General features: G+C 37.2%; 1 protein-coding gene and 1 long non-coding RNA gene across 2 annotated transcripts in view; both read left to right on the forward strand.

Moving 5' to 3' along the window:
- The window catches only part of LOC139958476 (uncharacterized), a 324,735-nt gene that overhangs the window by 5,481 nt on the left and 295,602 nt on the right, over positions 1-23,652 (forward strand). The window lies entirely within an intron of this gene.
- On the forward strand, positions 17,734-22,247 carry LOC139959132 (carbonyl reductase [NADPH] 1-like). The gene is made up of 7 exons (XM_071956729.1): positions 17,734-17,890; positions 19,148-19,414; positions 19,962-20,086; positions 20,180-20,189; positions 20,687-20,823; positions 21,335-21,482; positions 22,051-22,247. The coding sequence occupies exons 1-7, from the start codon at positions 17,873-17,875 to the stop codon at positions 22,210-22,212; spliced, it is 867 nt and encodes a 288-aa protein (XP_071812830.1). The 5' UTR covers positions 17,734-17,872; the 3' UTR covers positions 22,213-22,247.

Below are 23,652 nucleotides of genomic sequence, written 5' to 3' on the forward strand. Positions count from 1 at the left end.
CATTATCTGCTGAAAATTGTGTCCCACCCTCACAGCAAATATAGTCCCACCGGACGAAATGTCCTGGTACAGAATGTCCGCAAATACTTCATAGCATCTTTTGTCCCGCATAAAATTTAAGCATTTCGACATTTAAAAGGCAATTGAGTTCATTATATCAATAATTAGAGCAGATGCATACATCATAGTTAAATGTTACAGGAAATAAATGAGACGTTGTGCGTTGCTGCAAAACAAAAAATAGAAGGGGGAAAAAAAAGAAGAAGAAAAAGAAACAAGTCTTCCATTTGTAGAAGATGTTAATCATGTTTTTGTTGTGATTGCTGCTATTTCATCCTCCGTATATGTTGCATGTTGTATTCGGCAACTACATTGCGTTCATAGTCATCTTTACAGAGGGAGGGATAGTATAACATTAACTCCCCTCCCCCTCCCAACGGAGGGCGGGTACGGGATAGGGAATGCAACAGCTACAACAAAAAATGATAATTGCAGAGGTAAAATATTACGAACTTAGGAGTCCAAACTCGGTTGCCGTATTTCCCTAACACACAGTGGGTAAGTTTTGGCAAGTATGGTAACTGTACTTCATGGGTCTACGAGAGTTGCCTGGGCAATATGAAATTTCATCCGTGCGTAAAGCTCATTATAGGACGGGAACCGAGGGTGTTTTCAAGTTACGGATAAGGGGGGGGGGGGGAGAGTTGGGATGGTAAGTTATCAAATTTGTGTCCTGGGGATGGGTCTTCTTAAGTCTGTGACCTATCTGTGATGAGTTCCAAAATATTTTTGTTTGCTAATAACAACCATGAAGTAGCTGGACTAGATACTTCTCTGACCTTGAACATGTCAACACTGCCCCAACCCTCTCCGTATGGGCTTGACACCTATTTATTGACTTTCATTACTACTTTATTGTTTACTTTTTTACCCTTCCTTATTTTTGTCACTCAATCGTCAAGGTTTTCTCCCTCTCAACAAGGTGGAGGGCCATTCCCCACCCCCTGCCCCCTAAGCCCCGTTGTGATGGCCATGCGTGAAGCAAATTTTCATTTGTATAGACAAATGGCATTCCAGGCAATTCCAGTGATAAAGGTTCGTTGTTTCTTATTATGAATGTTTCTTATTGGACAAAAGTGGTTCAAATTAGAAAAGATATATTAGAACGATACCCTCTTCAAAAGAGCTGCAAACATACAGGAAACAAAACAAAGCCAAACAAGGGAAAGAATAAAGCAAATAGGACAGAGCAGGATGCAATATGCTAGATTTTTTGTCTCATCATGTTTCTCACACTTTAAATATGTCATTCTTGTAGAGAAAAGTTTGTTAAAAGAAAGTTAATATAGTAAAAATCAAAACATGAAATTGGATGATAGTCATGCACAAACACAATATTCTGAATCTATATCAGACTGGGCAAAGAGTGAAAAATGATTATACATGGGATCTGGAAGGTAGGAGCCTGGGGGGGGGGCACTGTCTGTACATGCTATTTTTAAATGGCATCCCATATCTTTTTATAGCACGTTTAACAATTAACAATCTCAATAAATAGTATTGATAACATACTAACACATCATACATCATATTTAAGTGATATGGCCGGTGTGTATCAGTTTATAGCATATCGAGTGGTGGTTGTGGAATGAGAAAATGTCCCTCTGATGTTGTGTGCCCACCCTCACTTCCTACCCCCTGCATGGGGAAATTTAACTGGAATGATGACTCTCCCTTTGTAGCTCTGATGCAACTAAAGATAATCCATGCTTTCTAGAGCATCCTTCAAGCAGGGAGGTATTGCTTGATTAGAATGATATACTACTGTCACTCTTCTTCAAACAATATGTACTTGAAACTCTCATAATCCACATGAAGAACATCCTCTTTAGAGTTTGGTAAAGACCTCAATAAAACCATGCAGAAGTTTCCCTATTAGAATTCCCCCCTTGAACTGCTTTCCACAAACAGTAGGATTACCTATATAATGCTTTAATGTGCAACTTGATACCGTCAAAAATTTAATCTTGATTGTTAATTACAAATAAAATAGCTGATTCTCATATATCCAATGGGTTTTTCGTTAAGACTTACACAGAAATCCATGACAGCAAAAGTTACAACAAGAAGAAGAATATGGTCGGTTATATGTTTTACTATGAGAACTTATCTTGAACACAACTTCCAGAACCAAGAAACACGCCTTCTTATTTGTTATTTAATGAAGTAATGAGGTGATAAAGAATTTCGAGCGTCACATCCCTTCGACTACGACTGGCAGTGAAAAGTCAATGGCCTGTCTTTGCTTAAACGTATAGCAGCCGACGCAATTTTCTCTCATGATATGTTAGAGTGAAAGACAAGATTATTGTCGGTAACAAGTTAACTGCTAAGAAAATCGCCTAGACATGTCTTCCGTTAGCTTCATACATACTCCCTCCATTGGTGGTCAGGGATGAGATATCAGTACAACCAAATCTGTGCAAAATAAAGGTTGAAAGCAATATTATGAGTAGTGAATACCACACTGTAAGTCATATATAAAATAAATTATCATCTTGAAAAGTTATGTGTAAGCTCCACTACAAAGATAATTAACATTCACCATGTTGGTTAAGTGTAGACTGTATAGTGTACAACTGAACTATGCTTAGGCATTGAGTTAATTGGATGATCTTTTATTGTGACACCTATTATTATTATGGGATTACTGGCTCCATTTTATTAATTGGAGATTGCATGTCATAATTTTGGCGCTATATTGTACAGTTCGCTACCAAACCTGAAAAGTTTTAACCACATGAGCCAATACAACTTTGGGGCATATTAATTAAATTTAATATCAGAAATTTATCAAATTAGAGTAAGCTAGGATACAACAAAAATTTGATGCCTTTTGGTGCTCTATTGATGTATGTGTGCATGGTATGACTGTTTAATGCTGATCAAACATTAATTGTCCTGAATCAGGATCCATGGGGGGTTCAAAACACCCTCTGTATGACCCAAATGCAAAAACAAATAATGCTAGCTTACCATTATTATAGTAAAATGTACTATTATACATCATTTTGCATCAAGAGACCTAAACATTGCCTTACTTTGCCAAAGAAAAAGGGGTCCCTCTCCCAGGTTTCAGGAAATATCCCCCACCACACACACAAACACATTTAGCAATTTTCCACAACGGACCTAACAGAGAAATGGTACCAAAACTCAGTTGATACATTATCTCTCTTATCTTGTCGAAATTCCTGTCAAAACAGCCAAGTGGTAATAAGTTCACACTTTCTAAACAGAATAGTTCCCTGTGGTTACAATATCAAACTGTCCAACACCTTTTTGAAAAACAACACACAATAGGTGGTGTCTAGCTGCGGAATGTGGTCTTAATTATTTACTCATCATTTGTTTGAACAAATAAACTGTCTGCTGCAGTGAAACATGTCCAGCCAAAATCACTTTTTGGGGATGTAAATCAAATGACGACAATTGTCAGGCTATATGCTACTTAAGAACCAGAGGTGGAAACTTTGCAAGTAAATATAGGAACAAAAACTATGTACATATAAACTTGTTAATGGGGACTTAACCTGCAAAGATTTACAGTACACTTTCTCTGTTCTCACCTACCTTCGTGATCTTTCTGTATGCTTAATACCTATTTGGAAATAATTTATACTCAAACACAGCATTCTGCCATGCACTACAAGTTATTTGCATGGTACAAATAACAGATATGATGCCATTCATATTGGAACTAACTACAGAAAATTATTCACTTTTTAAGACATGCTTACCTCATCATCACATCAGTAATGCAATAAGAAGTTGATGCTGCAGTCTTTTCAGGCACTGCCTTAGTCTCAGGCCACTTTGAATAGAAGTCAGACAGTGTTATGATGTACAGTCGATTGGCAGCTGTCACTGGTAGAGGACCAATAAGATCTACACCAACCTGTTAAGAAAGAAGACAGCATTTAGGTGCTAATTTCAAAAACAATTACAAGTTGCATGCTTTGCCTTGACTGTTGTTCTATTCCATTGCTTCATTCTGTACAGAGATCTTGATAAAAACAGTGGGATATCTGATCGAAACAGGGTGTTGGTGGATTTAGGCCAATTATTTTTACCTTGCAAACATGAAAATGTAACTTACACCATACTGTACCATATATTTACAATCTCTTCAACCACTAAACCAGAAAAATGATACGCCACTTTTTGCAACTTACAATTATATTCCTATATTGATGGTTGCTCTGCAGTTAGGCCAGAGTTGGCTTAAAGGTATGCTGTGTAGGCCTTAAATATGCCAAATTTTCACTATGGACAAAATTCTTTAAGTATGTTTATTTCCCTGGAGGAAATTTACCTCACTGGGACATTCAATATCTCGTGTCATCATTTAGAATGTCTGAGCACAATTTAAAGGGTTATTATTACCCCTTGGAAAGTACTTTTTGAAAACTTTTAGCAATTAAACTGCCAAAATTTAGGGCCAATACAGACTACCTTTAAACTTGTAAATGTTGAATTTGTCCAGAAAGAGTGACATTAACTATACTAAACCTTCACTGCATACTGCGGACATCTTGTGCAATTAAAACAGATTGAGAATTTACCTGTTTCCATAATCCATTTACAGGAATGCTATGGAGACTTGTTCGTAGGTCTACAGGACAATGATGCTTTGACATCCTGTTGAACATAACTTGTTACATCAACATTGATAGTTTTCCAATAGAATCTAGACATAGTCTGTTGTCTGGTTTATCTATGCAAAGATGAACACCTTCAAAGAGATAAGAAAATTCATGATCAAGGAGATATCATGTTTTTTTGCCCATCCCCCCCCCCAAAAAAAAACAACAACAAACAAACACACACAAATATATGGGCTGCAGGATTGGTAGTTCTAGCTGAAGTGCCTTAAAATTGAATTACAACTCTATATCGGTGTTTGAAATGGAATATTCCCATTATTGTACATATTGCATGGCCACTATTTGGGTCTATAGATATTTAAGGAGTTTTCTTCTGTAGTGAGGTTTGGCATGTAGAGAATATGCCACACCTAAAAAAGTACTATCAGGCCTTCAATATCTGTTCTTACCAACCAAAATTAATGAACGTGAATTTCTTATGTACAGTATTAGTGCCACTTTCCTCTAGAAGTAGGCTAGGCTATATGCTATAGTCCAATAATAGCATTTTATAGTGTCCCATGCATGCAAACCAGACTAGCTCTGTAAGCGTTAGTGATCTGTTGTTATCTTTTATGATAGGCAGGGCGGATAAAAGGTAGAAATTTATAATAATTTTCACAAAAATTTGTTAAGACAATTGGGTAAACAAAACGAAAAGAAATAGGCCCTAACAACTTTGTTCATGCACTTACAACTTTGCTCAAGCATACAACTGATTATAATGTTGCATAAGCAATTGCTTGACTTTTGCGAATGAGTTTTTACAACTAACCAAACGTGGTAAAAGAATATCATGATTTGTGCACCAATCAGTCCTAGAGGCCTGGTTATAGTTTAACTGTGGAATGGCCGTTCGCCATTTAACAACCAATACCATATTGTGTATCCTATACTGTAAGTTACAGACATTACCTTATAGATGTCACTAGTCAGTATGAGCTGCCTCGATTTGGGCGAGTTGAGAAGCCCTAGACAGCAAAACTTTCCTTTATTTTCGGTATGCAAGAGTTCCATTTTCAGCCAGTCTGAAAGACTGACTTTGTCTCCGTAAGATCCTTCTCTGTTTTATTCTTGTAAACCCACTTGGATAGCTCTCATCTCTTAGAATATCTGCAATTTGTCTCACGTTTTCTGTTAGCTTTTCCATTTTTAGTTGTCGCACGACTTTACTGCTAAATATACGGAAGCCGAAATACGACAGTTTCCTAATAATACGGATACTGCCAGAGTCCATTACTAATTAAATTTTTGCTACTCGAACGTACATGCTAATGCGGACGTAGTGTTCAGGGGGACACAATTTACAACCAAATATGCGACCAACAAATAATGTCCCCCCTCGTTTCATCATAGCATAAACTGTCCTGGGAGACAGTCTGTACCAACTGGCCTTGTACAAAAGGTCCGGGAGACTAAATGTACTGGTAAATTCAGTATAAACTGTCCCAGTGGGACTGGGACAGTTTATACTGAATATGGAATATTTGCGACAGTTTGTACTGCTACACCGGAATTGCATCTTCTGTAACACTAACTGTTGGTTCAGTTTGTTGCGACAGAATACTGGGGGGAGCACACAAGAAAAACAGCAGGAAAACTATTGGCGTAACACTAAACAGAAGCCTCCTGCCAATGATGCCCTGGATAAAGGAAAGACTCATCCTATACTCTGACTGTTAAATCAAACCTAAAAGTAGAAAAGACAAGGTTAGCTATGGGCAATTTAGGCCGCATAATACTTGAATGATCAAAGGGAGATGGGTGTATAAAAATGATATCATCAAAAGATTAGTGCTCCTACAATGTCATGCCCTAGCATTTGGAAATGTTCATGTCATATGCATCATTTTGCAATTAAAGTTGTGGTAATTGCTTATCTTAAAGGCATTGAAGACTCGCCCCACACCGCGTGCCGCGTTCTGAAAAAGTTAACTTTCCGTTGCTCGCAAGTGAAGTTTTCTGCTTGTGGCTACAAAATGCAGACAGTAATGAAACGTGATACCTTGTTATCTTTAGCTGGACCTGAGATGTCCATCGCTGTATCGTTTGTACACTGTGATGTGGGTATTCACCGCAGCTGTATGTACTGACTGTAAACTAGTGTCTATTTACCGACGGTAGCAAACTGTGTGTGTATTTTCTGGGATCGATGGTGGTGTCGAACACTTCTGTTACACCTCATTCGAAACTAGGTCAGATTACCGGCATGAGACGTTTCTTGGTGTGCGAGTATTCACACCCTTTAATTAACTACATGCTGTATGGGGAGGGATATAAAGGTGGTCATGCATCATGCCTCCGATTATTTCCTAAATAATGATGTTTCATTTTTTTTCCATTTCATTTAATTTATTTCGTCTATACATAAGAACAATAGAGCAAAGTGGTATAGTAAAAACAGGACACTAGAAAAACAACAGTAGTTTATCAAGCTGGTGACCAAAAAATAACAAATAACAATGAAAGAAGGTAACAATTAAGAGTAGAGAAAAATAAACATGAGATAATCAATACTCAGTCATCGTAGTTTTCAATTAGGTGGGCTTTAAATTTGCGCTTAAACGTTACATAAGATTTAACAGTTTTTATATCATTTGGAAGCACTTTCCAGTTTTTATAGCAGTAGTTGTTCAAGAGTAATTTACCGTGTTTCGAGTGATGTCTGCTAACAGAAAAATGGGTATTATACCTCGTACTGTTACGAATATACGCGGAATTACTGGGATTAACAATATCACAAAAGACACGGGGGGAGAATATTGTTGATATACTTATAAATAAAAGAACACATCTTGAGAGCATGAATGTCACTGACCTTAAGAATACCAAGGTCTTTGTGCAAAGTACTGGTAGGATAACGTCGATGTTTAAAAGTAATGGTTTTTAACATTCTATTTTGGAGGATTTGTAAAGGCTTAAGTATGGTAGCTTTAGCCATGCCATAAATTTCAGCACCGTAAGAAATCTTAGAACAAACCAGTGAATAGTAAAGCTGAATAGCTACAGAGGGAGTGGGAACGAATCCCTGAGGCGATAGAAAATGCCATTAAACTTAACAAGACTATTACAAAGGTCATCAATATGTTGCTTGAATGACAATTTATCATCAATCATAAGGCCAACATATTTGATGCAATCTGTTTTACAAATATTATTATTATCCAAAGCGAAATGCTCTGGACACGAATGAGAAACATTATCTTTGGCATGAAAACTAGTAAAGTTAGTTTTCCCAAGATGCAAGGTAAGTCTGTTGGCATCAAACCATTTCTTGAGACTGCTTAACGTTGATTGTGCTTTAAGCACGATATTGGTACAGTTTTTGTCGTGGACGAAAACGTTTGTGTCATCAGCAAAAAGTTTTAAGGATTCGTCAGGTACAACATTTTTAATATCGTTTACATAGATTAAGAATAACAGCGGTCCTAAAACAGAACCTGGGCATGGAAGCTAGGGTGTGTCAATTTTAATGCCACTGAACATAAATTTGCCTGACTCTCAATAATAAATGCATATCTGTCCCTTCTATCCCACACCAATAGCTATACGTCAGGGTCCCCATACAAAACTCATTCAGTGAAAAATATATAGGCCTAGTATCCAAGTCTTAAAATTTGCTTGTGGAAAATATTGTTCACTCTGTTATAGTCTTACCTTAACGATGTATTTCGTATAATAAATAAACTGTATAATAAAGAAACTGTAACTTACTATATTCGCGGCGGTGGTAAGTATCACTGTATGCTGTATTCTGCTCGAAGGGTTAGCCTAATGTTAGTTATTACTTTTTAAGGCATGGGCTAATTAGTTAATATGCCTATTAAATCACTGTTGAATCCATACGTCGAAAGTACAGAATATTTGGCCTATGAGTAAAAGTACTGGTATTCTTGGAAAAGTGGATATGTATAGTTTAGTTTCCATGGGTCAGTGCGCACGGCGCACCTGTGTTCCGCAATGCCATGCGGTCACAAAAAATTGACGCAGGCACTGGTGGTGTTTTCAAGTTTAAATTTATAACCACTGAAGTTGACCACCAGGTACTTTTTCATGAGGACTCTATCGACTTCATGGACTCATTACCATTTGCCCATTTGAACGCTTTTGTATTTTCTAGGGTTTTGGGTAACCCTTCCTTATTAAATTATATTTTTGTGAGCAGGAGCTAAACCTTTCACATGATGATAATGATATTTCACCCATTAATCATAATTCAACTTTATATTCAGACGTAAGTGATTTAAATACCGGTAATTTATTTCATAACTCCCTAAGTACTTTTTATTTGGTTCATGTAAATGCCCGTAGGTTATCAAGAAATGTTGATGACATCAATGAAATTTTGATTTCTTCTTCAAGTAATTTTCACTGCCTTAGCAATTACGGAAACCTGGCTTCATCCTGATTCAAACCTTTGCTTAATTCAAATTCCAAATTATACTTTCATTCACAGGGACAAGAGTGTTAAACGTGGCCGGGGAGTTGGATTTTATATTAATAAAGTAATACCTTTTGTAATTAGAAACGATCTTTTATCAAACCCTCTGTTATTTGAATTCATGTTTGTTGAGGTTAAACTCAACAATAAACTGTTATCTTGGGATTTATTTATTAACCCTCTGATGTCTCAATAGCTGCATTTTATGATGAATTATCTGGTATTTTGCAAAACATACAAAAATGAAAAGAAAACTTGCTATATTACAGTGATTTTAATATTGATCTATTGAATGCATGAATATTTGCCTCATATTGCACATTTTCTTGATTTAATTGTATTCTCATTCATATTTACCATTAGTATCAAAATCAACAAGGATTACAGCCACATCTTCATCACTCATTGATAATATGTTTTGTTATGATTCTATTGTTAATTCAAAATCTGGCATTCTATTATCTGACATTAGCGACCACTTACCAATATTTTGTTATTGGGATTTATACAATACTCTCATTCATACTCATTTAAGCTATTGTAATCTAGTTCGGGGAAATGCTCACACTTCTCATCTAAATCAATTATTCATACTCCAGAAAAAAAGCTGTTCGTTTAATCACCCAATCAAGTTTAAGAGCACATACATATCCTCTTTTGCTACCAGATTAGGTATTCTTAATATTTTTGACATCCACAGACACCATTGCGCTAGGCCTATATTCATTCTTAAATTTGTTAAGCAACAGTTATCAGATAGTTTCTCAAATTTGTTTTCCTTCACTCATGATACACATTCCCACAATACCAGGTCCTCCCAACACCTTTTCTCTTCCCATTAATTCACACCTATTCAAACGCTAAATTGTATCTGATGGTACTAAATTCTTGAATCAAACCTGCGATTCAATAAAATACGCAAAATCCGTAATATTATTTTGCTGATTAATTAAAAAAGACACTTATATCTAAATATGAACACTTCTAGTTTACCCTTTTGTATTTTCATCTCCATTTTTGTTTATGTTTCTATTTGACATCTTTCTGTTTTATCCCAACTGAATGCTCCATTTTCTTTTATTCTGGCCAAGTTACCTGGTGGGTCAATACGGAGGGTGGGGTAAGGGGGGGGGGGCAGATCCTCTTTTGATACTTCTTTTTTCCCTTTTATTTACATGTACTTTGTAATTAATTATGTTACGGTGGGCTTCTTGTAAAAGCTTCGTATTCAAAGCCCTTCCACCATGGTCTTCACAATTGTTATATGTCTTTTCACTGTAAACATTGTAATATATGCATGAAAATAGAAAATAAATAAATAAAAAAAAATCAAATCATATGTTACTTTCCATGGTATTGCATCTCAATTCATAGCATATATTACTCACCAACCATCACTCTACTTCCGAATGCGATTGTTAAGGCTGGTTTTTAAACTCTTCTTGCTTGCAACAGCAGCTACCGAAATTCTCACAATTGATAGAACTTTTATCATCGTGGACCCTTTAAGCCACGGACGTCAACCATTGGGGGGTGGTGGGTGACAGGGAGACATGTCCCCCAGTTTTGAGATAGCGGCACAATATATATTTTTAAGCCACTTACTTATACTAGATCATAATTTCTTACAACTCTTATATTCCGCCCTATTTAAAATTCTTAAAGACTGCGAGTTAAGCCAGTAACTGTCCTTTATGATGGATTTGTACCTCATGCGCTGGTGTCCAAAATGGCTCAATTTTGGCTATACCACAAGCACGCGATACGTGTTCCATCTAACACTCACTACACAGTGTCTGAGTGAAAGGCCTACAACACGTTTTTATGTATTCTGTTTGCATAGCTGTAGCAGTGACAGTAAATGGTAAGTTTGAAACTGTTTATTTTAAGGCTTATTTGGGTGGTAGAACTTATGTAGTATGTGCAGTGAGCCTGCTTGGCGAACGAGGTGCCGGGGTGTTGGCCCAATAAGGTGCGCTTGGGATCGTCCGGTCCCGACCATCATGGATAGCTATTGATAATTAGGCCTGAATCACTGACCAACTTCCATTGTCACGGGGCAACCATAGTGTAAACGGTTATTTTCCGAAACGTTGAACATCAAAGTCACGAAATACTGGGCTACCCGACATGAATTGAGAAGGGGGGGGGGGGGCGGGGTAGATGCATGGTCACAGCAAGAAAGAAATTAGAACCTCTCAAAGATATTCCAATTCTACGGTGGCTAAATAATGTCATAAGGAAAAAGGGTGTCCTCAAATCTCACAATTTGGACTTTTTATCTCAAGGTTTGGACTTTCTCAACAATTTGATATAAGAAGTCAACATTTTGAGATTTTAAGACCCCCTTTTCCTTTCCTTTTTCCCTATTAAGCCACCGTACAATTCCACTTGTTTCCAAGATTGATTCCTAATACATGGAAAGATATATTATTGTCATATTTTCTGTGTCCCTTCATACGTTAGAAAGTATATTTTTTACATTCCTCCTTTAATTTGCTAATCAGGGCACCGATTCTGTCTTCTAATTTGGGGTGAGGGGGGGGGGGCAAGACAGCCTGAGGCCAAGAAAAAAGTTGTCAAAATTCACCAACTTTGAAACGGTTGAAAACGGTTCTCTTTGAAAATCATTGCTTTGAAAATTATTGGGGTCATGCCCCCGCCCCCACCAATGTGTCGGTGGCTATGCAAATGTCATTTCGATGTCTAGTACATATGTGCCTGGTTTCATTGCAATTTCTGCTTGTTCCTGGAGTTACTTAGTTCAAAGTTGTTTTGCTTGTGTCCATATCCTAGGAACTAGTTCAATACATGGAAAAAACATTCAACTTAAATCCTTCTTTAAAGTTGTGTTAGTCCCCCCCCCCTCCCCTTAGAACCGCCCTCTCCCCAGTACAAAACAAGTATGGCATCAAGGTTAGAACATGCTTGTCGCATCTATACAAAGTACCTTGACTGCAACAAATGTGTATTTAACGGCGGACCCTGCATGATGGGTATTAAATCTCCGATAGACTGACGTCCCATTTGCCTTTCCCTATATCTAGAGACTCCTTCGAATGGCTCTCATCCGTTCACCTCATTGAAACCGGTTAACCGAGAACTGTGCACCGGAGGTATGGGCCGAAATATTGGGAATTTACTTACTAGTTTGGGATCACATCACAATTAATCTTTTAAATTGCGTTTATTAATCTGTATATATTATAAAAAATCATCACGACCGTCTAATTGCAAATGCGTATAGATGTGCATGGCTTGAGGGTCAGAAGGCATGTTTGAGGGGATGGAAACTGCTATTTCCGAGCCCTCAAAGATGAGCCAATCAGAACCAGAGTATAGCTTTCGTATATTTTTCGTAGTTGTGTGAAACACATGTATATGAAATACTTTTAACTTTGAAAATTGAAATTTATTTTTCACTTCTTAAAATGAAACTTGACTAAAACAAACTAATGAGTTTCTTTGTAGCCGGATTTCACTATGAACACTAGCATTGAAATCGATATATACATATATTTCGATTTCAACCCAAAATGTTGTTTTAAGTATATGGTAATTATGAATATCTTTCTCGAAAAACATAAAAGGAAAGTTTTAAAGGATATAGATACCAAAACATCCACTATTACAGATCCAATATACTGTACTATCCAGCTTATGATGAATGTTATGACGCAAGGGTGGCTATAGTTACACTTCTATAAGACTAAGCTATATACCTTACAGCATATACAGGGGCGTCGGAAGCTATTTGGGATTGGTACGGCAGATCAGAGTGTGGCCATCTATCATAATTATCGGGGGGGGAGGCGTTTGGTAGGTCAAACTATGCTAAGCGCCACCATGGTTGGAGCGTAGCGTAATGGAGAAAATTTTGCAAAAATGCCTCCCAGATTGCAGGAAATGGCCCGAGCTTGAAAACAAGACCTGCCAGAGTAGTCAAATTTAGCCTACTGGCCGTCATCATTATTGAAAATTATTGAAATATATACCTCCCAGATTATTTGTTGCCATTTTTTTTCTTAGTCCTACTTTTTTTCTTCTTTTTTTTGCGCCGTGAATATTGGTCCGGCGTTCCCCGGACCTGCCGAACCGGCTCCGACGCCCCTGATATATAGAGCAGACTAAAGTGAAGTAAAAAGAAAGCGACGTCACCTAAATGACCTGTCCAGTGTCATACTATGTCCCTAATTAAAAGTCGTAAGCACCAAGTTTGTCACAACATTACCAGAAACATGCAAATAAATATTCCAGATATTTGTTTACAGAAAGTGTGATACGTTTCATGTCTTTGTGGCCATATTAGCATTTCTAATACTTTTTGTATCACTATATAAGATAAATTTTGTTATGTAGATACCGAGCGATGTTTACTTTGTTTTGTGCCTTCTAAAATTACACACTAAGCTTTTGAATTATAGACTATACGTATAATAAATCCTTGTGTAAGAAAACAACAAGATACTTGATACACATTATAGCCTAATGGCTCCATAGCAACATGAGTTTATGCTACCAGCTTGTTAGAATCAGATTTTATAACATTTTAAAGAAGATAGCATATGTATAACATGTCACAGGTCAAAGAAAGGGCGCTGGAGGTATAATAAAGATTTGCGAGGGTGGGGCGGGGGTGGGGGCATATAAAGGGACAGATAATGTATAAAATGCCGATAAACATTGTGCCCTATACTTGATGTAAATATAACGTCACACAGGAAGTCGCCATAATTATTAAATCCTTCTGACATTCTGTTGTTTTTCTCTATAATAGTACTTTTTAGGAAATATTTACTGATTTGAGGTAGGGCCATGCCATGGACCTTTATGGATGAACAGGATGTGGCCCCGGGGTCAGTTAGGCGTACGTCCATGTAGTAGGGTTAGGTCTGCCTCCTGAAAAACAAAAAACTCAAAAGTTAGACATCAAATGGTGCATTCTGAGGAACAAAGAATTCATTAGGTCATGATCTATAATATGGTGTAACCGCAAGGCTGTGGTACAAACAAGGGCGTAGGAACCGGGGGGCTGGGGGCCAGCCCCCCCCCCCCAGTGAAAAATATGGAGGGGCGGAAGTATCATTCCGCCCCCCGCTTCGCAAGTCAGAAAACCCCTTTTTCATTTCCAAATGAGAAAAAATCTCATTTGGAGCACCAAATTGCATCTAAGGCCAGGTGAAAATGCAAAAGTTTTTACAAAATGGAGTGGGTGTTGAAGTGTGCTACATTGCAGCAAATTGCATCTGAGGTCACCTAGAAATGCCAAAAAAAACCAAAGGGGAGGGGGACCCCTCCCCCAGGCCGGCCATCAGTCTTCAGCCCCCCCCCACTCAAAAGTACCTTCCTACGCCACTGGGTACAAATACCCCCAACGGAACGTTTCCTACGACTGACGGTGAGCAGATAAACTCCCTAACTTTTGGGCACGCACCTACTGAGCAAGGTACCTTTCAATAATATTCAGTAGTTCAGTTTTTCCTTACCATCATTTTAATTTTTACAACCAAACCTCTACTGCAGAGTTTCACGCTTACTAGCAATCGTCAGTTTTGACTTTATTTTGGGGATGTTTTGGTTGATGTCTGCAGCTTGCGAGGATTTCTGATCGTTTGTTCAAAAGATTAGGGCTTGAATGGTCTATTATCGCTAGTTTCTCGGCCTGGCATAAATTACAAGAACCTGAACTGTTGATCGATATTGTTGATATCCTGACAATTTACATTACGCTCTTCTTCATAACGTGGAATTGAGCACTCTGTCGGTCGTGTTCTACTTGGAACAGTTTATACATTTCTATAACTTCTATATATATATATATATATATATATATATATATATATATATATATATATATATATATATATATATATAAGCGCGTATCCAGGATTTTCTAACCTGGGGCGCTAATTACTATCATAGCGGAGCGCCACCATTGGTTGGCGCGCAGCGTAGAAGAAATTTCTGGTTTTGACAGTCCCCCAGATCACCGGAAATGACACTTCTCGGGCTTGAAATGACCATCCAGATGTACACTTTTGCCTGAGAACCAAGTTTTTCCCAATAGTTTTTTTTTTTCCATCCATAACCTTTTTCAAGATTGTCACCAGTCACACATCATGTTTGACCTCATCGCATCTCCTGTGGATCATTGCTTTTGTAGGTAATTCTACGTAACGGCCCACAATACCCGTCAGCCCCACTTTTCAAGGTTTTTAGCCCATTATTTGTTCAGAATTTGAATAATGAATTCACTTCAAAACATACCCATAATGTTGCACAAAATTTCATCTATGGACAACCAATATAGAAAAACCCCTTTCAAACCTTAACAGACCGGTAAAAATTGCACGGGTAGAGGGGAGTATGATGAAAAATGTTGGTCAGGGAATTTTCGAAAATTCAGACACAGTTAATTTATTGGTGTTCAAATATTAAACCTCTTATAACGGCTACTATAAAACTTCGATATCATAAAAAAAATACAAACTATATGCTCGAGGGGGCGGTCTCCCCCTTGCCCCCCCCCCCCTCCCTGGCTACGCGCCTGCGGTTAGAAATCTTGTAGGAAAGGCCAAATGGAAACCCAGTGAACCCATAACGATGTGGATCATATATATGATTGTACGTACTTACACTCATACGCAAGAGATGTACAGACATTAATATAATAATCATGAGTGACTACATGCTATACGGTCACAGAAACGACCACGAAGAGTCATTTACCTCATGCAGCATGTGTTGGATGAAGTTTTAGCCACCGCCAAATATGATTTGGATAAATAATCTCATGCATTATTTTCTATTTATAGCCACACAAAAAAAACTATACCACCAAATATTGGGGGGGGGGGTGGGTATTAGATACTATATCCCCACCTAAAATATTGGGGGGACATGTCCCCCTCCCCCCCCCCCCCCCATGATCGCCGCCCATGCCCAACACCCTTAAAGCGAAGCATCATGCTCCGATTTGGACGATTCTGGTTTCGATATTTGTTGGTTTATTGATACTTATTTTAATCATCATTATACTATGGAAGGAAGGTATCTATGTAAAAGATGAAACCAATTGATCTCCTCTTAACCTCGCCCCCCCCATCCCCACACGACCATCACTACCACCATGACCCTATCGTGATCTTCAGAAAGTTTACTCCAGAAAATCCTTTTTACATGAATCATTAGGCACAATTGTTACCGGTATTTGTATCCTTTTTAGATAATAAAATATAGGCATTTCAAGTTTGCTAAGAGCAAAGTAAATGAAATTCAAAAATGGATCAGCTTCATACGCGCCTCATTCGGATTCTCTGACAAAACGAATACGGAGATGATGTAAATATGATTCGTAGTATGTAACACTTGTCCCCCCCCCTCCCTCCCATCTAAAGAGCGGTGTTTGGGGGAAGAACTAGCTTTATTCCTCTTCCCCCTTACTTTACATCTTTGCCCCCCCCCTAAAATTCAGGTTATTTTCCCCCTTGTGAGTAATTTATTTATTCTTGTACAGCTTCGATCCTTTCAAACTCAAGAAATTCGACAAGGATGGAATGCCTGCACAAGCACCAGCAACAGACGTTAATCCGGAACTTAACGAAGAATTCAAACAAGTGAAATATCACAACGCAATATAGTTTGGAAAAGTTGTACGAAAAAAGTTTTTTTTTTCATTGTTAGTGTTAAGTATATTTAATTATTTGAAATCTACCAAAAGGTGTATTGTCAAGAAAGTCGCCTGAAGATATATTGATTATTTGTTTGCTTGTTTTAACGATTCTGTTTATAAATGTTTTCATAACGTTATCGCTTTTAATGCTGGTATACTGATGAGCATATACGAATGCGAAGATGATATGAATCGGATAAAATCATCAATTTAGCCTGAAGAATCATCATGTTTCATGTTTATATGGAAACTTCTGTCTATAGCACGACGGTTGGAGATGTCATACCACAATTAACATCCAGTTGAAAAGATCAACCATCGGAGGAAAATGATGACCAAATATGACCTAATCCAAGGCTTCAGGATTTGGAATATTTTCAGTTAAAATCATCTTTCGAACTTGATGGATTTTGACGAAATGATATCTTCGCCGTACAAAATGGTACCACAGTGTGGTTTTGACCATGCAACAGATTCAAGAAAATTTCCAGTATTTTTGGAAAAGAATCGATTGCAGCCACCGGAACACCCCTATAAATACAAATACTTTGGTTTTAATTTAAACTTACATGATCTACGTAAACATTTTACTTGAATAAGTTTTCCCTTTCATTTTCTCTAAAAAATCATGTTATAGTTTGGTAAATATGGATGTAAAGGGATTTCGACGTCAGATCATAATAAAATTAAAAACACACATCAGGCATACCCTCCTGTGTCTTCGCATTTGGTCGGCAGATATGGCCAGGCCTACTGACATAATTGGGCAAGCCAACATTTGAAACGGGAGTCTCTGAAGAACCAAAGGATACTTCAACTTGGGACAATATTACAACAGCCTTTCGAATAAACTTTTGGCGTTCAATAATTCGGCGAATTGCGCAATATATGAAGTTAATTTTTTCAATGTTGACATTGTTAGTTACAGTTTTAGTTTTAGAGTGAATTGACTGCGAGCAAGGTACAAGCGAATTTCTGTGGCAGGGAGCCGCAGAAATATCTTAAGAACCTTTCCGAATATCACTGTCGAGAAGCTTCAAATTAAGGCACGTTATGGCAAAAGTTGCATTGGTGAGCTATCCAATTGACAGATTTGATTTTCATTTATATATATTTTATGTAGCGGAACCAGGTGTTACACTATGTATTACAGTCCTAACTTACTGTAGCTTAGGCTAGGATTAAGTCTACAGGAGGCGAACGGTTACCTACACTACAGTAGGCATAGGTCTTTACGACTGCAACCGTACCGAACAGGAAGAAAAGTAGTATTTTAGAGCTAAGTAAGGCTATTCATAACTGTCATTGCCAGGAAGCCCTTTGTATCATTCAGTATGGCCCAAAGTTACTTTACCAATGAGATTGCAGAGTACACACAAATTACACCCTTGAGTTGACTGTATGTAATGATGTGCATGTGATCGCGCTCACATATTTTGGCCTAAATAGAATTCAAGCCTTGAAACAAAGGGCAATAACAAGTATTCCATTGAAAGATGCACTGTTTTGCAACATTCTATCCAACATGTGACATGCGGGAGAATCAAGAGCAACCGCAAACAAAGTCACCATTCCCAACACTACAGTGCCCTACAGAGTATCTAGGCCTACACCCGAAATCGCCTTTCCCTCAACAATCCATTAGTCCGCACATGTAAATAATTGTTTAAAAATTGTGTAATTTTTTGTATTGATCTTAAGTCAGTACATTTGGCATTTCATCATTGGAAACCAGCTATATCCTGCTGTTCAGTGAATGAGGCAACATGGGTCATGTTATTTATGTGACTGCCACTATGCCAAGGGAATAACATGCCACATTCCATTTGTCCAGAAGCTTTGTGAGCAGTGAGGACACTTCTTATTCCCCTAACTTCAAGATGAATATCATGATATGTTCTCTTATTCCTCTGGCATCTTGAGCAAATATGTGTGATCACGTCTCTTTGTCAATTCAAGATTTGTAACTAAGGCTTTCGTTTTGTTTATTGCAATGATTGTATTTCCCCGGTAACATTGCAATTATTTTTACTGGATTTGCATGATGTCACAATGTAAATATTTGCTTTGTAATGTTTTCATTGTCACTTGGTCCAATATGGTGTAGAAATTAGGTTGGACTTGGAGGCAATACTGAACACTTTGCTTACACATACAATGTGTCACACAAAGGTCTATCAAAACTCAAATGGATATTGACAGTTTTCAAGCTAAACAAAAAATATTTTGATTTAAGTGATCTTTGCACATGCAATTGAGAAGTAGGGAATATAACCTATAATAATAATAAAGGCAGAAATTATTCATCTATTTTATTAATTCCTACAGGTCAGTGGGGCCAACAAGGGCATTGGTTTTGCTTGTGTAAGAGCTCTTTGCAAGCAGCTTAAAGATGACAATGCTGTTTACCTGACTGCCAGAAATCCAGAGCTCGGCAAGAAGGCTGTGGCTGACCTCGAGAAGGAAGGATTAAAGCCACGATTTCATCAACTGGATATCACAGATCAAAGATCAGTGGAGGCATTGAGAGATCATGTCAAAAAAGAACATGGAGGGCTGGATATTGTTATTAATAATGCTGGTTTTGCATTCAGAGTAAGCAAATGATAAATAAAAGATTCACTGCGTGTTTCTTAGAGATGCTGGAAGTGTTAACAAAAACATTCGCAGAACCAAAAGTTTTGAAATTTTGTGAAATCAAACTTACTGTAGTTTTTTTGATATTGGCGAAGGAAAATTTCCCAGACAGTTTGCAGTTATTCTTTTACCTTCATGCTCTAATTTTTTTATTTTCTTTATTACCCACTTACTGTATGTCGATATATACTTATAGATTGTTGGGGCCTTTCATAAACACTTTAAAGAAGCTTTGTGCATTGGTTTTGATAAGATTAAATATTTCCTTTACCAATTTCCACCAATTGCAGGATGAGATATTTTAGGGAAGTACCTTTCAATTTAATAAAATAGAAATTGACATGTTTTATGTCATTTAAAATTTGGCATGATCTTCAAAGCAGTAATTATTGAAAATTGTCAACTTTACAGTATGTTTTTTTTCTTTCTCCAAAACGTGTATCCCAGTTAGTGGAGGAGACTGAAATTGTATTTCGAAGTACCGTAATTGTCTTCTAATTTACAGCTGGATGACAAGGCATCAGCTGCTGAACAGGCCGCGGTCTCCTGTCAAGTCAACTACTTTGGTACTGCCAGGGTCTTTGATGTCTTATCACCAATTTTACGTCCTCATTCAGAGTATGCTTCCTAGTCAAGTAATAACTACATGTACCTAGATACTCAAAAAGCATTAATTGTGAGTCGTTTATGTACACAAGGTAATTGTCCATCCAATTGTCTCAGTTCAAAAAAAGTTACATACCAGTTTTACTCTTTGGAATAGATTCCAAGTTTCATTCAGCCTGATAATTTTCAATATCATTTTGTTGTTCATTGTTTTGATGACATCATATTGGTTTACTTTCTTTTGCAGATTAGAAGCTTATATAACTTGTCAGGCAGATTATCATCTCAACTTTCTGAGCTGTTCTGTTGCTCATGTTATGCTTCAAACGGAAGAGTCATTGCTATGAAACTAGGCTTTAGCAAGTTATACTCGACTCCTACTGTTAGGTACAACTCTTCCCAGCTCAATACTTTGATGTTGCCACTTTTTGTTAGATATATACTACTTTTAAACAAAAGATGATCCCAAGTGAAAGTTTCAACATTTTTAACTTTTACTTTATTATTTTGATATTAATCTTGACTAGTCGAGCCAATGAACTAAATTGTTTTGAGATTCTAATATGAAATAACTTTGATCAAAATCAATTAAAAAAGGCTGTTTTTAGTGTATCATGGAGATGATTCTATTGCAGAGTTGTGAATGTATCCAGCATGACAGCTAAGGGAGTCCTGAAAAGACTTGACCCGGAATTGAAAAAGGAATTCCAGAATACTTCCACGCGAAACGAGGTTGATATGCTTGTCAAGAGATACATTGAGTAAGCTGCCATTCCTTATAGCTTCTGATCAACTGAATAATTTAATAAAATTTATGTTAAACAAATACTTATATATATCTTCAATGCATTCACTTGATATAAAAAAAAGATAATTCTGGGTTGACAGGCTAGCAAAATGTTTTGAGACCACTTTTTGTGTAAAATGTGTGTGTGTCAGTGTTTTTCTGGCCTAAACATTTTAGACATTTTTTTCTTATCTTAATTTGAGCTTAAACTAAATCAGAAACAACTGTAAACATGTTAGTTGTCATAACATTTACTAACCAATGGACCTAAGTTGTCAAAGGCAACAAACCCCAAAACCAATGCTTGATATTGTCTTGAATTATGTTTTTATCGTAGAACTCATACCAAAATAACAGGTTTTTAGTGTGAAGAAAAAAAAGTTGTGAGACACTTCTTTGACATAATAGAAGAAAGTAAGCCACATTTCAAAGTAAGCCACATTTAATTTAGGAAATAATGCTTATTTTTTGATGATTTTTTGCAGGTTGATGGCTTCTGGTGAGGCAGAAAAATATGGTTTCACAACGGTATCTAACTGTGGTTTCTCTAAGCTTGGACTTTGTGCTTTGACTCGGGTTCAAAACAGTGATATGCAGAAAGATTTGAACAGGCCAGGAATTAATGTTTATTCAGTAAGTGAAAACATGAATATTCATTCATATGAGGAAGTTTGCAAAGTGACTACAATTGAACACCCCCCCCCCCACCTCTCATACTTTTCCACCCTTCAATGTCATTGGACAATATCTACATTGAGGTGATCAGAGTGTGTCTGACTGAATGGATTTGAACAGAAGTGTCCAGAGTTTGGGTAGTTATGATAAACTAGTGTTTTTTTTTAAAACTTTCTCAATTGTTATTTGGCATCTAGCGACAGTAACTCGAATAGTGTACAGGAAGGCAAAATCTTGATAGTAAGATTAAACATTCTTTGGTTAAGGTGGATTTTGGCCAAATCCATGGACATCTTGCCTAGGATTAGACACCTGTTATATTCAGCTTGTAAACTTCACATATGGTACAGTTTTCATGTAGGTACCCATCAACTTAAGTTTTGTGCCACAAAAAGGGGGGGGGGGTATGTACTCCCCAATATTTGAATCCTTCTGCAGGCCATGTCAACCTCTCCTCATTTTCTTTAGATGAACTATGCAAACCTTACTCGTCTGGTTTGTTTTATCATCTCTTATTGCTCCACAGGTGTGCCCTGGTTATGTGGCTACAGATATGTCAAGTTACAAAGGCCCTAAGACACCAGATGAGGGGGCTGATACACTGATTTGGTTAGCTTTACAACCACAAGGAACCACAATGGGTTCTGGAGAATTCTTTGCTGACAGGAAAGTTATAAGTTTACTTTGACCCAGCGTAACATTGGCTGAACTAGACAGAGAGGCTGCTGTATCAACTAGAAGCAGGTTGTTATTTGTGATGTGTTCTTCCAGGCTGAAAATGATTTTCATTTTTTTTGTTTAGGTTTTATTAAGCATGATTAGATCGGAATTGTCCTATAGGTATGGGATTGTTCATGCTTTGCTGTTGAAAGTAGTTATTGGAGGTCACTTGAAATAACTAAAAGTTCATTCATGTCACCTGAGTCACGTGTTTGAACTCATTTTAAAATGTACCTTTCTGTAATGATAACAGTAAATGTAATTGACTTACTGTGAACATCTGTGGTAGATATTTTATCACTTTGCTAAGATTTTTTGAAATGATGCATTCGTAGTCTCTTAGGCGACATAAAAATAACTGCCCTGATAATTGATATAAGAGTTGGAGTCAGGCATTGTGTTTAGTGATGATGATGTCAATTATAACAATTGTATAACATTTCCCTATTATTAGCAACCCTTCGGTCTGCCACAGAAAGTCACTTATAGGGATGCTGTGGTAGGTTGGTTAGTATTATGTAGACTGGAAAATTTAACCATGTTCTTCATCAAGGAGTTCCAAATCAGGAAAGAAAATTCAATCTTCATCACTGACTGATTAGATGGAGAGATGCTTGAGCAACTCTGCTTTGCAGACCGATAGCTAAGACTTATTTGACAACCATTGGAAGGGTTGTCATTGTTTATCTGAACGAGTTGTTGCAACTTGGGGCAAGTGTCTTAGCTGAGAGGTCCCTTCCCATCCCCTCTGTAGAGAAAAAAATATTATGAAGGGTATGTACCATCATCAAAATGGTTCCAAATTTGAAGTTGGAAGGTCCAATCTCAGTGTAAGATCAGAATGGATGACAAAGTACTGTTGTAATATTGACAATTTGAAAAAGTTTTGCTCAAAATTTTCATAAAAGACGGTGTTTTCTGGTTTCATACTGTGCATGATTGAATCTTCTGAACATAAAAAAAATGTGTTTTTGGATGTTTTTTTGTTCCACTCTATGAAACTTCCCACAAAACTTTCTCACAAGATTACAAAAGCTGGAAAAGATCCACTGAATTATTGGTTAATAGCAAGGCTTAAAATATCAATCTGAATGATAAATGCAGCAATGGATGAAGTTATTTCCTTTTGTTTTATATACATGAGTTGATCCCGAGAGAGGGCCTGACACCCCTCTTCTGAAATTTATCGACACTAAAAGTCATCTGCAAACATAATATAAGGTACACAGACATGCTTTTAATACTGTTCATTGATTTTTTCTTTTGCACCAACATTTTGGTAGTAACTTCAGTATCTACCAATAATCGTCCCCCACACCCCCCCCTCCTTTGAGAAATCCTGAGTCTGCGACAGATATTGGTTTTTACATCTATTAGTCTTGAAACTGTCTCTAAATGTTTTGTCAAT

This window comes from Apostichopus japonicus, chromosome 18 (assembly GCF_037975245.1).
Source record: "Apostichopus japonicus isolate 1M-3 chromosome 18, ASM3797524v1, whole genome shotgun sequence".
In the NCBI taxonomy this organism is placed as follows: domain Eukaryota; kingdom Metazoa; phylum Echinodermata; class Holothuroidea; order Aspidochirotida; family Stichopodidae; genus Apostichopus; species Apostichopus japonicus.

Excerpts from the sequence above, each read along its gene's own strand:
- LOC139959132 (XM_071956729.1), top strand. Across the intron at positions 19,415-19,961 it reads ATGCTGGTTTTGCATTCAGA|CTGGATGACAAGGCATCAGC; the intron begins GTAAGCAAATGA and ends TCTAATTTACAG. Across the intron at positions 21,483-22,050 it reads CAGGAATTAATGTTTATTCA|GTGTGCCCTGGTTATGTGGC; the intron begins GTAAGTGAAAAC and ends ATTGCTCCACAG.